The sequence below is a fragment of the Vipera berus genome (assembly GCF_964194415.1).
Source record: "Vipera berus genome assembly, chromosome: 2".
Classification (NCBI taxonomy): Eukaryota; Metazoa; Chordata; class Lepidosauria; order Squamata; family Viperidae; genus Vipera; species Vipera berus.
In genome coordinates, this window is record NC_138203.1 from 67,106,873 (window position 1) to 67,120,538 (window position 13,666).

At 44.3% G+C, this 13,666-nt stretch overlaps 1 protein-coding gene across 2 annotated transcripts in view; it reads right to left on the reverse strand.

The window, feature by feature from the left end:
• LOC308662669 (transducin-like enhancer protein 4) overlaps positions 1-7,765 on the reverse strand; it is a 183,298-nt gene extending 175,533 nt beyond the window's left edge. For both annotated transcript variants that reach the window (XM_081318751.1, XM_081318750.1), the window contains exons 1-4: positions 6,472-7,765; positions 5,375-5,472; positions 3,825-3,888; positions 2,402-2,446 (exon numbers count right to left, since the gene is read on the reverse strand). In XM_081318751.1, coding sequence (XP_081174877.1) covers positions 2,402-2,446; positions 3,825-3,888; positions 5,375-5,472; positions 6,472-6,516 — 252 coding nt within the window. In that variant the 5' untranslated portion in view covers positions 6,517-7,765. The remainder of the gene's footprint in view (positions 1-2,401; positions 2,447-3,824; positions 3,889-5,374; positions 5,473-6,471) is intronic.
• Between the last annotated feature and the right edge of the window lie 5,901 nt (positions 7,766-13,666).

The following is a 13,666-nucleotide window of genomic DNA, read 5'->3' on the forward strand; positions in this document are numbered from 1 at the left end:
GTTCCAATGAAAAATTTCTCTAAAAATAAATACTCTGTGGCCGGGAGCAGCCAAGAAGAACAGATGCCTCAACAGAAAAAAAAAATACACAAAGGTTTCAAATATCAGGGCCACCAATTACTAGGGTACTTCCAGGGACTCCAGGGAGCCCCACTTTTGAGACGCAAATCGAATAAGCGAATAAGCCTAACCTTATCTAGAGAACTAGACCCAATTATGCCGCAAGGCAACTCAGCCGCATTATTGCCTGCTTTCCATTACAAGGGCATCCAGCCACTACATCTGGAAAAAGAAGCTAAAAGAAACCAAGGCTATATCTGCCTAGGAAAACAAATAAAGATGGATAGGTCTCTCGGCTTTGTGTTGGGGCATGGGGAGATGGAGGAGGGGCGCGGAGAAAGAAAATATAATAAGTTGGTGGTTTGCCGAGCTGCAAGGATTCCATAATGTGATAAACTGCCCTCAGGATTTTTTTTATGTGATTGAATTGAAAAACAAAACCCACACATAATCCCCAAAGCAGATCACTCAGTCTGAACTGGGTGTAGGAGGGGGGGGGAATCAGGAGAGGAAGAACAAGATGGAAGGATTTAAGGTGGAGGTTTGAAGGCTTTGAAAGGGCGGCCTTCAGTGTTTCTGTAATGTCACATGAAAAGGGTCGGAAAAGAATGTCACAGTGGAAGCTTGGAGAGGAAAACATATTTGAATCCTCATCACCAATTCTTCTTGTTGTACGGCAGAGAGAGAGAGAGACAAAGATTTTTTTAAAAAGAAACATCCTTCCGTGAAGCATTTCATTCATCCACAGCATATGATGGAAAAGTATTAAGATGCGTTTTGTGAAGATGCAGCATTTATATCACTAATCTTATAGAAAGGAGAGCAATGGGGGGGGGAGAGAGAAATGATAAGTCTCATTTAAACCAATTCTTCAAAAACCACGGTATAAAATGGAAACATTTCTCAACCCAGTAGTACAGATTGTTTGCAAAGTAAGATTTTTGGAAATAAAAGTTAAAATGCATTTATTTTTCCTCCCTGCCTCAAGTATCCTGGGTGCCTTCACATCCAAGCCTTTTATTTCTAACAGATATTATTTCTAACAGATAACAGATATACAATACACATATGTAACTACTTCGTGTAAATATGATGTGGAACAACTGGCTGGTGGCTGATTTGGAACACCTGTGGAAAACTGCATACAAGATGATGCATAATGGGTTTTGTCGATCACCGTATTTATACAAGTTATAGAAATATATTCTAACGCATCAAAAGGATAAAAAGCCGAACACTAAATTAATTTCAGCAAAAAAGTTTCCCTTTGTTAAAGCCAATGTTGATAAAAGGTCATACACCTGGCTGTCACCTGACAATACTCATTTGCTGACTTAAGTGTTACTTTCCAAAGCTGTGCATATTTTCCAGGACTGAACTAGGGACAATTAAATATTGATAGCACACATTTCATTATATCAAAAGACAGTAATTTAAAATAAAATGCATTATGAAATACACTGATATTTTGCACAGTGTAACAAGTTTCTAATTACACTATCCTCAGAAACTGTGCAATTATAGGATGAGCTCACAAGTAGAATTTGAAGTTAAATGTTCTCAAGTTTAGAATTCACTACTGATCAAATAAATCAGATGCTTCCCTTGCTACACTTCTTTGTTTTATGAGGATTTTAAAAAAGTAACTTTATTTAGGAATGCTTTTAAAATAAAATCATGGTAATAAAGAAACTGAATAATTTCTTAGTGCAAAACTAATCAAAATATTGGGGTCTATGATAGGAAATCTATCCATTTGTTATCAATGAATATGCTCATTAAACAGTTAACAACTTATTAAACTTAGCCAAACTGCTAGACTACAACACAGGGTTAAACCTCAGCATGGAATCATTTACATGAAAGGTATCTGGTTCTAAAAGAGACAGATGCATGCATGAATGAGTAAACAAATTAATGAATGGAAGGAAGGAAGGAAGAAGCAACAATTCATTTTTTGCAACATTTTTAATCTATATATCCTGATAAGCTTATCTACTTACATATTGTTTCACTTCAAATAAAGACAACTAGTCATTCATGATAGATTTACTTTACGGTGGGAGTTGGTATATGCATCAAAAGGCAGCAACTGACAATGATCAACTTTAACCTACAATCCTGATTTTGCAAACAACAAATACTTGAAAGAAGACATTATTTAGACAGCTGTTAGTATAACACAAGAGCTTGTCTTAGGCATGGCTAGAAGGGTTTGTCTCATAAAATAATTAAGACTGGCTCCCTCAGTCTGCTGAAACAATCACATTTTGCAGACTTGAGTAAAATACAACAAACAGTTTTTAACCACAAGGCAAGAGACAAAATATAGTTTGCCTACCTGTTTGTGCATCTCTATATTCAACCCATACGACATTTCATAATACTAAGGGAAAAAAGAACATTGATTTATTTTGGAATTGGCAAGGACACAAAAGTGACCAACACATAGACTTTTGAAGAAATGTGCTATGTGAAAGTTAAACGTTCCATCTTTCCTATTATAACACATATCTAAATTGCTGTCTATTTTAATTCTACACTGATCAAATCAAGTTCCAAAAGGGGAAAATATTCACTTAAATACTGGCAAGGGGGCAAATCCAATTATTAAATATTAAATAAGCACATATATACATTTTCAATACAAAAATGCTAAAATGTTGGAAATGCTAAAAAGCTGGCATTAACATTCTGTTATTAGGCAATAACATAAATTTATCCTATGTTTATATTGAAAAATAGAATGGCTGCATCTATATTGTATATAGGTTCTGAAACCAACACACAGGCAAAGATACCTAATTACATCATTGAATTTTCCTGCACCAAATGGTTTCTCAATTTTGCCAGATAGCACCCTATGTACCAACCACATTAGATAATTGAAGGGCAGAATATGAGCTTTGATGGATAGCTTTGCTTTGGCTAGAAGGCAGCACATCTCTCAAGGTTACTATCCTCCTTAAAACTGAGTCACTCCATCACATAAAGAAAGCAATTATTTTCCCATCTAACTACAGAGGAACGCATAGAAAACAGCTCTTTGGTTGTTATCACAACCCATCAGAAAAATTAGGTATGGAGAGCCCATCATCTGCCAATTACTGATAAAGGGAATTTGGACAAGCAGGCAAATAAAAACTGTATCTAAATATTTTCCAACCTTCTGATAGCTGATATCCCCAATTAAGCATGGGACCTGCTCATAAGCAACAGGTTTAAGAATGAAAACTTGATTAAGATGTGAGCAAACAGTTCCCTCACGTCTGTTAATGTACATTTCTTCCTTTGACACCCAGATACAGGAAAGACAGATTCCACATCTCAGGGGAAGTGAATAGGATAAACCTGTCAACTTTCCCTTCGAAGGTGTATAAAAATGCAGACATTACCCTCATCAGTCAATAGATAAAGGGGTGCAACGATTCTGTATACTTTAAATACAGACTACAATCTTAAAGGACTTTCAGCCTTGCATGTCCCATTGAGGACATCTATCTCTTTCAAGAGAAGGTTGATCATAAAAAGGTCCAAGAGGACTTTGGGTCAACCATAAAAGGAAAACTTCGCACCTGGGCTATCAACATTAAGCACACAAAAAATGTATTCAAACCTAGCCTTTTATCCTGGCACCTTCGTCTTAACAGGATCCCTATCCCTATACTAGCTAGCTGCCTGTAGCAACTGGAACATTTGGATCTATTCAAAGACCATACTAATAAAACAGACACTCTGAATTGGTTGCGCTGCTCCTTGCTTACCATGACATAATGTCGCTGCATCTCCGTCTTTTCACTGGCCAGTTTTTCACATTCTAGCTTTAAACTGTTGGGAAGGGGAGGAAGGGAGACAAAAGACAACCATCTCTGAATATGTAACAACATCACTTTTTAAAATGCCTTAATATATGTAAGCATTCCCTGTAAGTCACCTATGTAACATTGATAAATTTTATTAAAAAAAACTCTGAACATCTCTTTAGAGTCCTTTGTTGACAATTACATTAGTCTTTCCTCAGACAAGTTATAAGAAAACCTTTTGAAGGAAATGGACAAGGTACTTTGGAGGAGAATGGAAAAGGAGCAAAACAAATAATCTTCCTGGAAAAAAGAGAGGGGAGGAAAAAATATCTAAACACCAAAACTGACCAAGCTGATTATGTCCAAAGCGAAAGCATAACATTGTATGCTACTGTAAAAATCTCTTTCAAAAAGAGCACTAAACTGGTTTTTCCCTGTGATCTTGCTTGCCCTCAAACAGACAATGTAACTCAGAGTAAACCACTCGGAGACAGAAAGAGTTGAAAGGTTTTCAGTTTTCAAAGAAAGCAGCACAACAGCATCCACAAGCGACATCTTGTGAGCAATAAACCCTCTCTTGCACTCTTCCCACTTAAGGGGGGGAAAAAACCACAAGGGGGGGAGGGAATCCTTGCTTGTCAAAAAAAAAAAAGTATAAAGTCTTCTCTGCCCCCCCCCCCTCAAGGATAATGAGCAAACACTCCAGCTCCAGGTCTAATTAATCAGCACTTGATATCATCCGCTGTCATACCACCAAAGAAGAAAATGAGCAATAACAAATGCACCACCCAAACAATATTTAAACCAAAATGCGCCCAGGAGAAAAGAGGGGGGGGGAAGCAAAAAGGCCCCTTTTTTCAACCCCCCCCCCTTTTGCAATCCCAACTTGAGGAGCAGGTGCTGGGAAATCTTAGCCTCCCTTTCCAAAGCTCCCATTTCTGAAACAGCTTCTCTGATCGTGCTTTGTTGAACTCAAAAGAGCTCTTTTATTTATAGGTTGGTAACAGATCTGCCAAGGCTAAGCTTTAAGGGGGAGAAAAAAAGATTTCTTCTGTTTGGGTGAATTCAGGGAGAAATATAAGTGCTTTGGATAAAGGGTTTTCAAATACATTTGGGACAATGTTTAAAAGCGCACTTGTAATACTTGGGAACGTTGTTCCGCTAACAGAGGTCACAGTTTAAGTCAGCCTTTGACAACAAGATAAAACAAGGTTGATTAAAAGCTGAGACCTCTGAAAGTAGGGAAGGGACTTTTCTTCTGGTGGGGCTGCCCCTTTTGAAGAGCACAATTGTCAAAGGAGAGAGCAAGCGATGCATCCCGAGCAAGGAACAGCCGTTCATCAAGGCTACAACCTGGAAGTGTTTAGACTGAGAAGAGAAAGGTGTGTAATTTGTGTAAAGAAGGGGGGTCACCTCCATTACACGTCCGTGAATTTTAGGGAAAGCAGGAGACAGGACGGCTGAAGTAGAAACAAGCTGCAGGATCAGAGAAAGTAAACACAATTAATTACCTGTGGTACTGTGCCTGTAAAAACTGAAACTCCTCCTTAATCCGATCACAGGATTCAGAAATGGTGAATTTGAAGGGCTGAGCAGGCTGATGCGGTGCCTAGAAGCGGTCATCAGAATAATATAAAATATTTTAATTACTCCTGTGTTAAGCCAGCCTGCTGGTGCACATAACACATATCAACACACCCAGTGAAGTCACCTCACCGCCACTGATGGAAAGAGCGATTAAAACTCACTTTGGGAAGGTGTGTGCGCGCACATAAACACACAGGGTTGTTTTTTTTTTCCTTTCCTCATCACAAGAGCTCTCCTTGTCCTACCACAAGCACAAAGTCTAGTCTGGTCCACACCTCAAGTAAGCCTCTCTAATTGAGGGAGCGTCTTGCCTTTGATTGCTCATCTTTCCGTGCCAACAAAAGCACCCACAATCACAAAGCTGAGCAAGGTGAAAGTAGACTACAGTTGCCCCTGGGAGAGGGGGGGGTTATTAATCAGGATAAAAGAGGAGGAGGAGGAAGTGGGAGGGCAAAGAGGGAGGGGAGGGGGGGAAATCACAAGGCAAAAATGGACAGCGCGCCCAGAGAGGAACAGAAACCCAATTCAGATTAAGCAAGCTCCGCGTTCCCACTCTAGATCGCCTTTGAAGCTTTCAAAGGCTAGCAAGACGGAAGTAGTGTAAACATATTCCCTGACATCGCGAAGCCTGGAAAGCCAAAAGACAACAATAAGAAAATGGCTACAACTCAATTGTTTCACCCAACTCTCTCCCCCTCCCGTCGCTTTCTTCCCCCCCCCCACACCGCTTTCCTCTCGTTTGCGGTCTCAAAGCTGGAGGCAAACAGGGAGGCGGGGGGGGGGGAGAGAGGAGAGGGAAGAGAGATTTGTTCTTTATTCTTGCGGATCGTCCCTAATCTGTTTTCTCTCGCCTGTCCCTCGCCGCCGCCGCCGCCAGCTCCCGGTTTCGCCCCTCCCATTTCGTAAACAAGACTTTCGCGGGTGGGGGAGGAAGGAGGGGGGGATCGTCTCCCACGGGCGCCACCAAAGTCGCCATCCCCAGCCGCTCCCCCCCCCGCCGCCCTGCCTCGCCGCTACTCACCGGGTGTCTGCTTTGAGGGTACATCTTGCTCAGATCGCGAATCATCCAAACCGATTTAGTGGGTGCTCTGGGCCAGCCGGAAAACTCGGTTCATTGATTTGAACGGCAACAATGCGAAGGAGACGGAGGAGGACGGAGCTGGCCGACGCTGGCGTTGGGCAGAGCGCCTCCGGCTTTGCTCGGGCTCTTCCAAGCCGCGGACACGAGTGAAGAAGACACAAGAGGCAGCGGTTCTCTCTCCCCGGCGAAAGGGAAGCCGAGCAACATTCCACAGAGGCTGTCACTGGCCGGCGTACATGATCGCCGGCGAGGCCCCGGTCAATTCCCCCGGTTGCGGCGCTCCCACGCCCAGGGCCTCGGCGCTCCGAAGGTCCGACTGCCTCTCGCTCCGCGTGCGGACCGGTTTCCCGGGGAGCTCTCGGCTCTCCGAAGGCTTCTCGCTGGCGGCTCCCGGCGGCGCCAGTCTCCCTCGCTCGTTCTCGGTTCCCGGGTCGGTTCTGCCTTCACTGCGGCTGCCCTTCTCTCCGTCCCCCTAAACGGCAAGCAAGGGAAAAGCAAAGGACAACTCCGTTCATACCAGATCGGATTCTCTCGCGGAGATCCCTCTCTCGCAGCCGCCTCTTCCGTTTGAAAACTTTTATCGATCTTAGTTGCTGGCCCTTCGCGACGAAGGGGGGAGAAGCGCGATAGGGAGGAGAGGAAAAAAAAATAAAACAAAAACCACCTCCTCTTTTAAGAACTCCCGAGATGAAAAGAATTGGTTGTTATTCCCGTCTTTCTCCCTAGCAATTATGCGCGTCCTCAAATAGCTAAGTGCAATAACCTTTTGTTGTGGGTTTTTTTTTCCGTCTTCCTTCCCCTTTAAATGGTTCTTGTTCTCCCTCCCCTTTTGTAAAAAAAAAATAAAAAATTAAAAATGAAGAAACACGGTCTTGATCAAATGAGTTTTTATTTTCCCTTTTTAAAAAAAAAAATCCTCTCCTTTTCCTTTCCAACTCTTGCAAATCGCAACACAAAACAATATAACGCGAAACCGCAACGGCAGCCCAAACCCACCGCTCTGACCAGCTCTAACAACACGCTCTGGCGAGGTGACTCCTTTGACCAAATTTAGCAGCAGCGAATCATTAACATTCTGATACATATTCACAACAATCGGAAGACGAGGCTGTCGCAGAGCATCCCGGTATACGTAGTCCTCCGTCCGAGCATTCTTTCGAGCTGACACCGACGATGTACGCCAATAAGAAACTACCACTCCCGTCAGGCAGCACAAAACCTTTTGAGCCTCCTGTCTAGTTCCCCCCCCAAGCGCTCCGCCCACCGAGGGCGTCAGCAACGACCAATCAGCGGCGGCCACTCATTAATCGCCGTTCTGTATTAATGCCCATCATTTCGCCTCTGACAAATGGGCTTACGGCTCGGCGGTGCGGGGGGGAGGGAGGAGGGAGGAGGGAGGCGAGTCGAGTCTCGCCGACCTCCCCACGTGGGGATGTGACGCGGCCTGAGCGGTAGCCAACCCGGTGGATCCGTTTGAAGGGGCCCTCCCCCAACCCTCCCTCCTTCCCTCTGCCTGAGGTGGAGCTTTGAGATTGCTGACGTTCGATTGCGCCGGCGTTCGAACAGGGGAAACATTTGTTCAGCTGTCAATCAAAGTAACGTGGGACGGCTGCTGCTGCTGCCGCCGCCGCTGCCGCTTGTCTGCTGGGTGGTGGCGCGATGAGGGAGGTGTGCGGCTGGAGGAGGAGAGGAGGAGAAGGCCTCCATTGAACCTTGCTGCGTCCCACCCCCCCACCCAACCCCCCCCCCGCAGCCAGTGCCACTCACCGCCGCTGTATCACCCACACCGGGAGGAATGCGGACTAATTAGGGGCCAATGTCTCCTTAAAGAGACAAGCTCGGCCTTGTGTAACGTGCCGAACCCCCCCTTCCTCCCCCCCCCCGTTGAGACGAGAGACGGTGGGGGTGGGGAGAGATCGCGCCGAATCCCGCTTCTTTCAGTTCACATCAATTTTACGCGCCACTGGAGCTGGCATAATTTTCATGTGAACGGGGACTGAAGCGCTCCGCCGAGTGAGAGCCGGGCGCGGGGGGTGGGTGGGGGTGGGCAGACGCTCGGGGAGAGCGGGGGGGGGGTGGTGGGCGGAAATAAGGAGAAGCGGGAGAGGGGCTTAGACTGGCAGGGAGAGATTGGGATCTTTTTCTTTTCTTTTTTCATTTTCTCTCCCATTTTAGGGAGGGAGAAAAAGCAGGATTTCCCGAGGTTAGAAAAGAGCGGCTGTTAATTGGGCACAAAAGACGCCTCGGCGCTTGAAAGGGAAAGCCGGCCCAAGGAAAAAAGGGAAGCTGGGCGAACGAAGACATTTAATCCGGAGCTAATTTGCCTCAGCGACGATGACCTCCGTCCTTCGGGGCGGCGGGCTAACTTATGGGGGGGGCGGGGGGGGCGCGGAGGGGAGGTGAGAGGGAGACGCTACCGCGGCTGCACAAAACAGAGGTGAGGGGGTGGATGGGGAAAGCTTCGGGCGGAATGGATTCGGGAATCTTTGCATATGGAAGCCTTTGCCTCCTTCCCCCTGCCGAGGTGGAGAGCTGGGTGGTTCTTTACTCGGAGATGTCCAAACGGGGCGACTCGGCTTCCTTTGGCGTCCCTCGTCTGTCAAAGGGGAAGTGAGAGACAGACTAGACCAGGGGTCTTCAAACTTGGCCCTTTTATGACTTGTGGACTTCAACTCCCAGAATTCCTCAGCCAGCCAAGCTGGCTGAGGAATTCTGGGAGTTGAAGTCCACAAGTCATAAAAGGGCCAAGTTTGAAGACCCCTGGACTAGACCCATCTCTCTCTCTCTCTCTCTCTCTCTCTCTCTCTCTCTCTCTCTCTCTCTCTCTCTCTCTCTCCCCCTCTCCCTCTCCCTCCCTCCCTCCCTCCCTCTCCCTCTCTCTCTCTCTCTCTCTCTCTCTCTCTCACACACACACACACACACATCTCTCTCCCCGCTGGAAAGCTGGCACTTTTGCTTCTTATGTACATCAATCAGATGGAAGGAAGCTGCCTCGTGCGGACTTAGCGGGGAAAAAAAAACGCGTTTAGAAGCATTGCAGCTTTATAAGGGACCTTGACAGCTACTACTAGGCTTGCTAGGACGCAAACAAACGTGGATGTGAATCCGGTTTGAGCGTCTTGGGGTTTTTTTTTTCTTTCTTTGTTTGCTTATTTTCTTCTCTTTTTTTCTTTCCCTTTCTCTCTCTCTCTTTTACTTCCTATCTTTTTGAGTTGTAGAACAGGCAGAAGTCATGCTTTCAGAGCCTGAACTTTGTGGATCTAGGCAAGAAAACTCACTTGTGCATTGGGACGGTTTATTTTGTACTGGATCAGGGCATAGCTGTACTGTGTTGCCCAGCTTATGTGGCATGCAAGCATAGTGCTGTGGGGACTGGTGTGACAAGGGAGTTACTTACCACTGACGAACAAGCCCATCTAACTTTAAATATATCCATAGGAGTGATGGATGGGGAAGCTTGAGGTTAAACATGAAGATTTCCCATATTGTGTCCACTAAAGGCTATGCAAAGAGATAAATCAAACTCATCCACTCAGAAATCTAATAAATCTAACCCAGAACACTACTTTGTAGTCCACTCCTCACAGGAGAATCCTGCTCTTTTAATCAGAGCATGTCCTCTAAATCTCATTATTTTGCTTATAACCAGAAATGATTACTTTCAAAGAGAAAATCAATATTGTGTATCAGGATACCAGTCACAACTTTCCCCAATTTAGCATCTTCCACATATGTTGGATTGCAAGTCCCAGATTTTTTTTTAGCCAAGATGACTGCTGAAACTCATCGCAATGTATGACTAAATAAGCTACATTAATGTTGTTTTCCAATTTGGGGGCAAGATGTGTCATGCCAATCACTGGGAAGCCAGCTTTTCTAACAGTGCTTGCTTAATAGTACCTTGTGATCAAGTAACCATTTCTGCTTTCATCTAAAAAAACATTTCATGCTGTTCAATAGGCATTCTTGTTTTCTAAAATAGCCTGAGCTTTGTATGCTGCCTGGTAAACAGATCTATATACTGCCCAGATTGCTGCTTCAGTATCCTCATGCAGGTTGACAATACAGGAAAAAGGGTGGTAGAAAAATAAAACGTATCGCAAGCTGTGGGTAGTAAACCTGGGTCAGCTAGCAAATGCTACCTCAAAAGTCTATCTCGATTTGTGCCTCAAAAATCAATACAGCCCCAAAAGAGTGTCTCCAGCTCATTGTTGTCTGAATCAGTGTGCTTGCGGCCTCACAACAGAATCTGAACAAAGAGAACATTGTAACCCTGTACAGCTCATGTAGTGCCCATACAAGCCAGCGCCAGAGCCACACGCTCTGGATAGAAAACAAGAACTGTATTAGTACTTCATGGGAAGTACACAAACAATTAAGGAGCACTGTTGATCTACTTTCTCACCAAGTCAGTACTTCCAGGTAATTATTTCATATATATTTTTATGAATCCTAGTAAGCAGTCAGGAATTACAAGAAACTAAATGTTGCCTTTAGAATAAGATCATATATGATTAGGCTCTTGCCTTGGTGACATTGTTTTAAATCTTACGGTTATCTCGGCATTTTTAATCAGGGTAAGACTAATGTACCACAGCTTTTGACCCTAATAAACATCATGAAAATAGTCCATGAGCTCTTGTTCAACAGAAGTAAATAACTGTATACGTAGTGGTTGCTGCTGGGTATAATTTCAGTGCCTTGAGAAAGGCTAACAGGGTTGGGCCCATCCAAATTGTTAAGAAAATGCTATCTGATAGGCAGGCAGTGCTACCGAGAAGACAAAATTCTGGGTTCAAACGATGAATGTTGTTTGAATTCTGCAATGGAATGAGGATGGTCACATTGCCTTCTGGGATCCCAGATTATAAATACCATCTAAATCAAGGGTTTCCAACCTTGATAACTTTGCTGGATGGGGAATTCTTGAAGTTAAAGTCCACAAGTCTTAAAGTTACCAAGGTTGGACAACCCTGATCTAAACGCTCCTCTGGGAAGCATATGGAGAATTCCAGCATCGCTCGCTCAGACCTTTATGATCAGTTGATTCCAGAATTTGAAATGGTTGTACACACACACACACACACACACACAATAACCTAGGACTTTCTAATGCACACCTAGCCCACACTAGCCTTTCTGGAGTCTTGAAATAGCAGCTCTGAAACCGATACTGAAACAGAAGCATAAAATAGTTTAGAGCTTAAAAGTGAGTTGAACTGGGATACTTGTTCTCCCCTAGTCACCCTATAAAACTCAACTTCTGTCATTTTAGTGCTCAGCCGAGGCTCTAGCGGAAGATCTCTCCGGTGTCAAATCTCATTTTCAGCCAGCTGTCATATACTTTTAATGTAAGTCATTAACCTGAGCACTGTTGGGAAGGCATGAAACGAGCAAGCCTGATAGCAGCAGAGCCCTGTCTTGCTGAAAGCTTCCTGCGTTGTTATTTGCCAACTGATCCTAATTACAGTGTCCCACAACTGGGCTTTGGCAAGTCGAGACACACAAAGTAAGCAGTTACTTCATGCAATACAATAATTGAGGGTGTGGATTCCTAACTCTTGTATATCTGAGTAATTAGTACTTTTGGCAACAGCAGTAATACTCCCACAGAAAAAGCCCTTTTTCCCATTAGTGCAAACCCTACCAACGTTCAAATGCTGCCTGTGAGGAGACAACTCCCTTCATCGCCTAACTATCAGAGGCGTGTTTGCCTCCAGCACTTCATTGCACATTCCAAAAGGTTACTATTTCAAGCAGAGGCAACCTAAAATATAGGAAATGAAGGAGAGGCTTCTTATTCCTTTGAACAACTTGATGGTTCCTGCCCACCACGTATGTTGGGTTTTCTTAACAGTCCCTTGCTCATCTAATACTTGTGTAACATTAGGAGTTTATTTTGACAGACCAAAGTCCCAATTAGGGATAGATCAGAGGAGACTCATTTCAAAGAAACTAGTGAACTGGGAGAAAGAAACCTTTGGTTTCATTAATCCCTAGGCTACCAATAGACACAGAAGTGAGCCAGTTTGGCGTAGTGGTTAAGGTACTAGGCTAGACTCCGGGAGACTGAGGTAGGTAAAATGAGGACCCAGATTGTTGGGGGCAATTAAGCTGACTTTGTAATAATGCCGCTTGGGTGTGTGTGTGAAAGCCCTAATAAGCAGACATATACATAGAATGAAGGCTACTGCTAAGCTTGTAAGCCGCCCTGAGTCTTCGGAGAAGGGCGGGATATAAATGGAATTAAAAAATAAAAAAATCGAATTCTGCATTAGGCACAAAAGCAACAGGTTGATGTTTGTGTCTGCCATTTCCTCTCAGATCTAGAAAATAGGCAATGGCAAACCACTTCTGAAATCTTGCCGTGAAAATTGCAGGGAGTAGTTCGGGCAGTTGCCAGGGGTGAAGGCTGACTCAAAGGCATTTCCCCACTCCCCGCCCCTGCCTCCAAAAAGGGTACCAATTCTGGCAACAGAAATCCAAATGGCCACTACATGGCAGCAAAGAGTAATTTAAAACACTCCCTTCATCCTCGCTTAGTGGTTATACATAGTTTTGCAGCCTGGATTTAGTGGTCCTAAATACCTTGTCCTCTCTCTCTCTCCCTCTCTTTCTCTCTGTGTGTGTGTGTGTCTGTGTGTGTCTGTGTCTGTGTCTGTGTGTCTGTGTGTATTTGCATCCATACAAGGGATATGCAGGAACTCTTGAGATCTTTTGAACTTTGACTCCAAAAGTCTAGAACGGCTAGAAGGCACCAGGTTGCCTGCCTCTGATATGAATATAATCACGCCCTTTAAGCAGTCTCATTGTACCATGACTTAACATTAATTTGTAAGTCATTTGTTTTTTTTTTGTTTTTTTCAAAGTAGAAGAATGTTGCTCAGAAATGTTCGTGGGTGGGGTGCAGCGTCCTGACATCCACCTTAGTTATGAGTTGGCTGAGGGATATGTTTGAGTGTCATGTCTTTTATCACCCAACCATCTCCTTGGTCTGTAGCCATCCTGCCTTTTTGTTCCATTCCATTCCAGTCACTTTCAAGAGTGAATCACGAGAAAAGTCCTTTGCTGTGGTTTTGTTATTATCCGAAAGTATAAGAAGCCAGGCAGTAGGCAGAATCTACTACCTCATAAG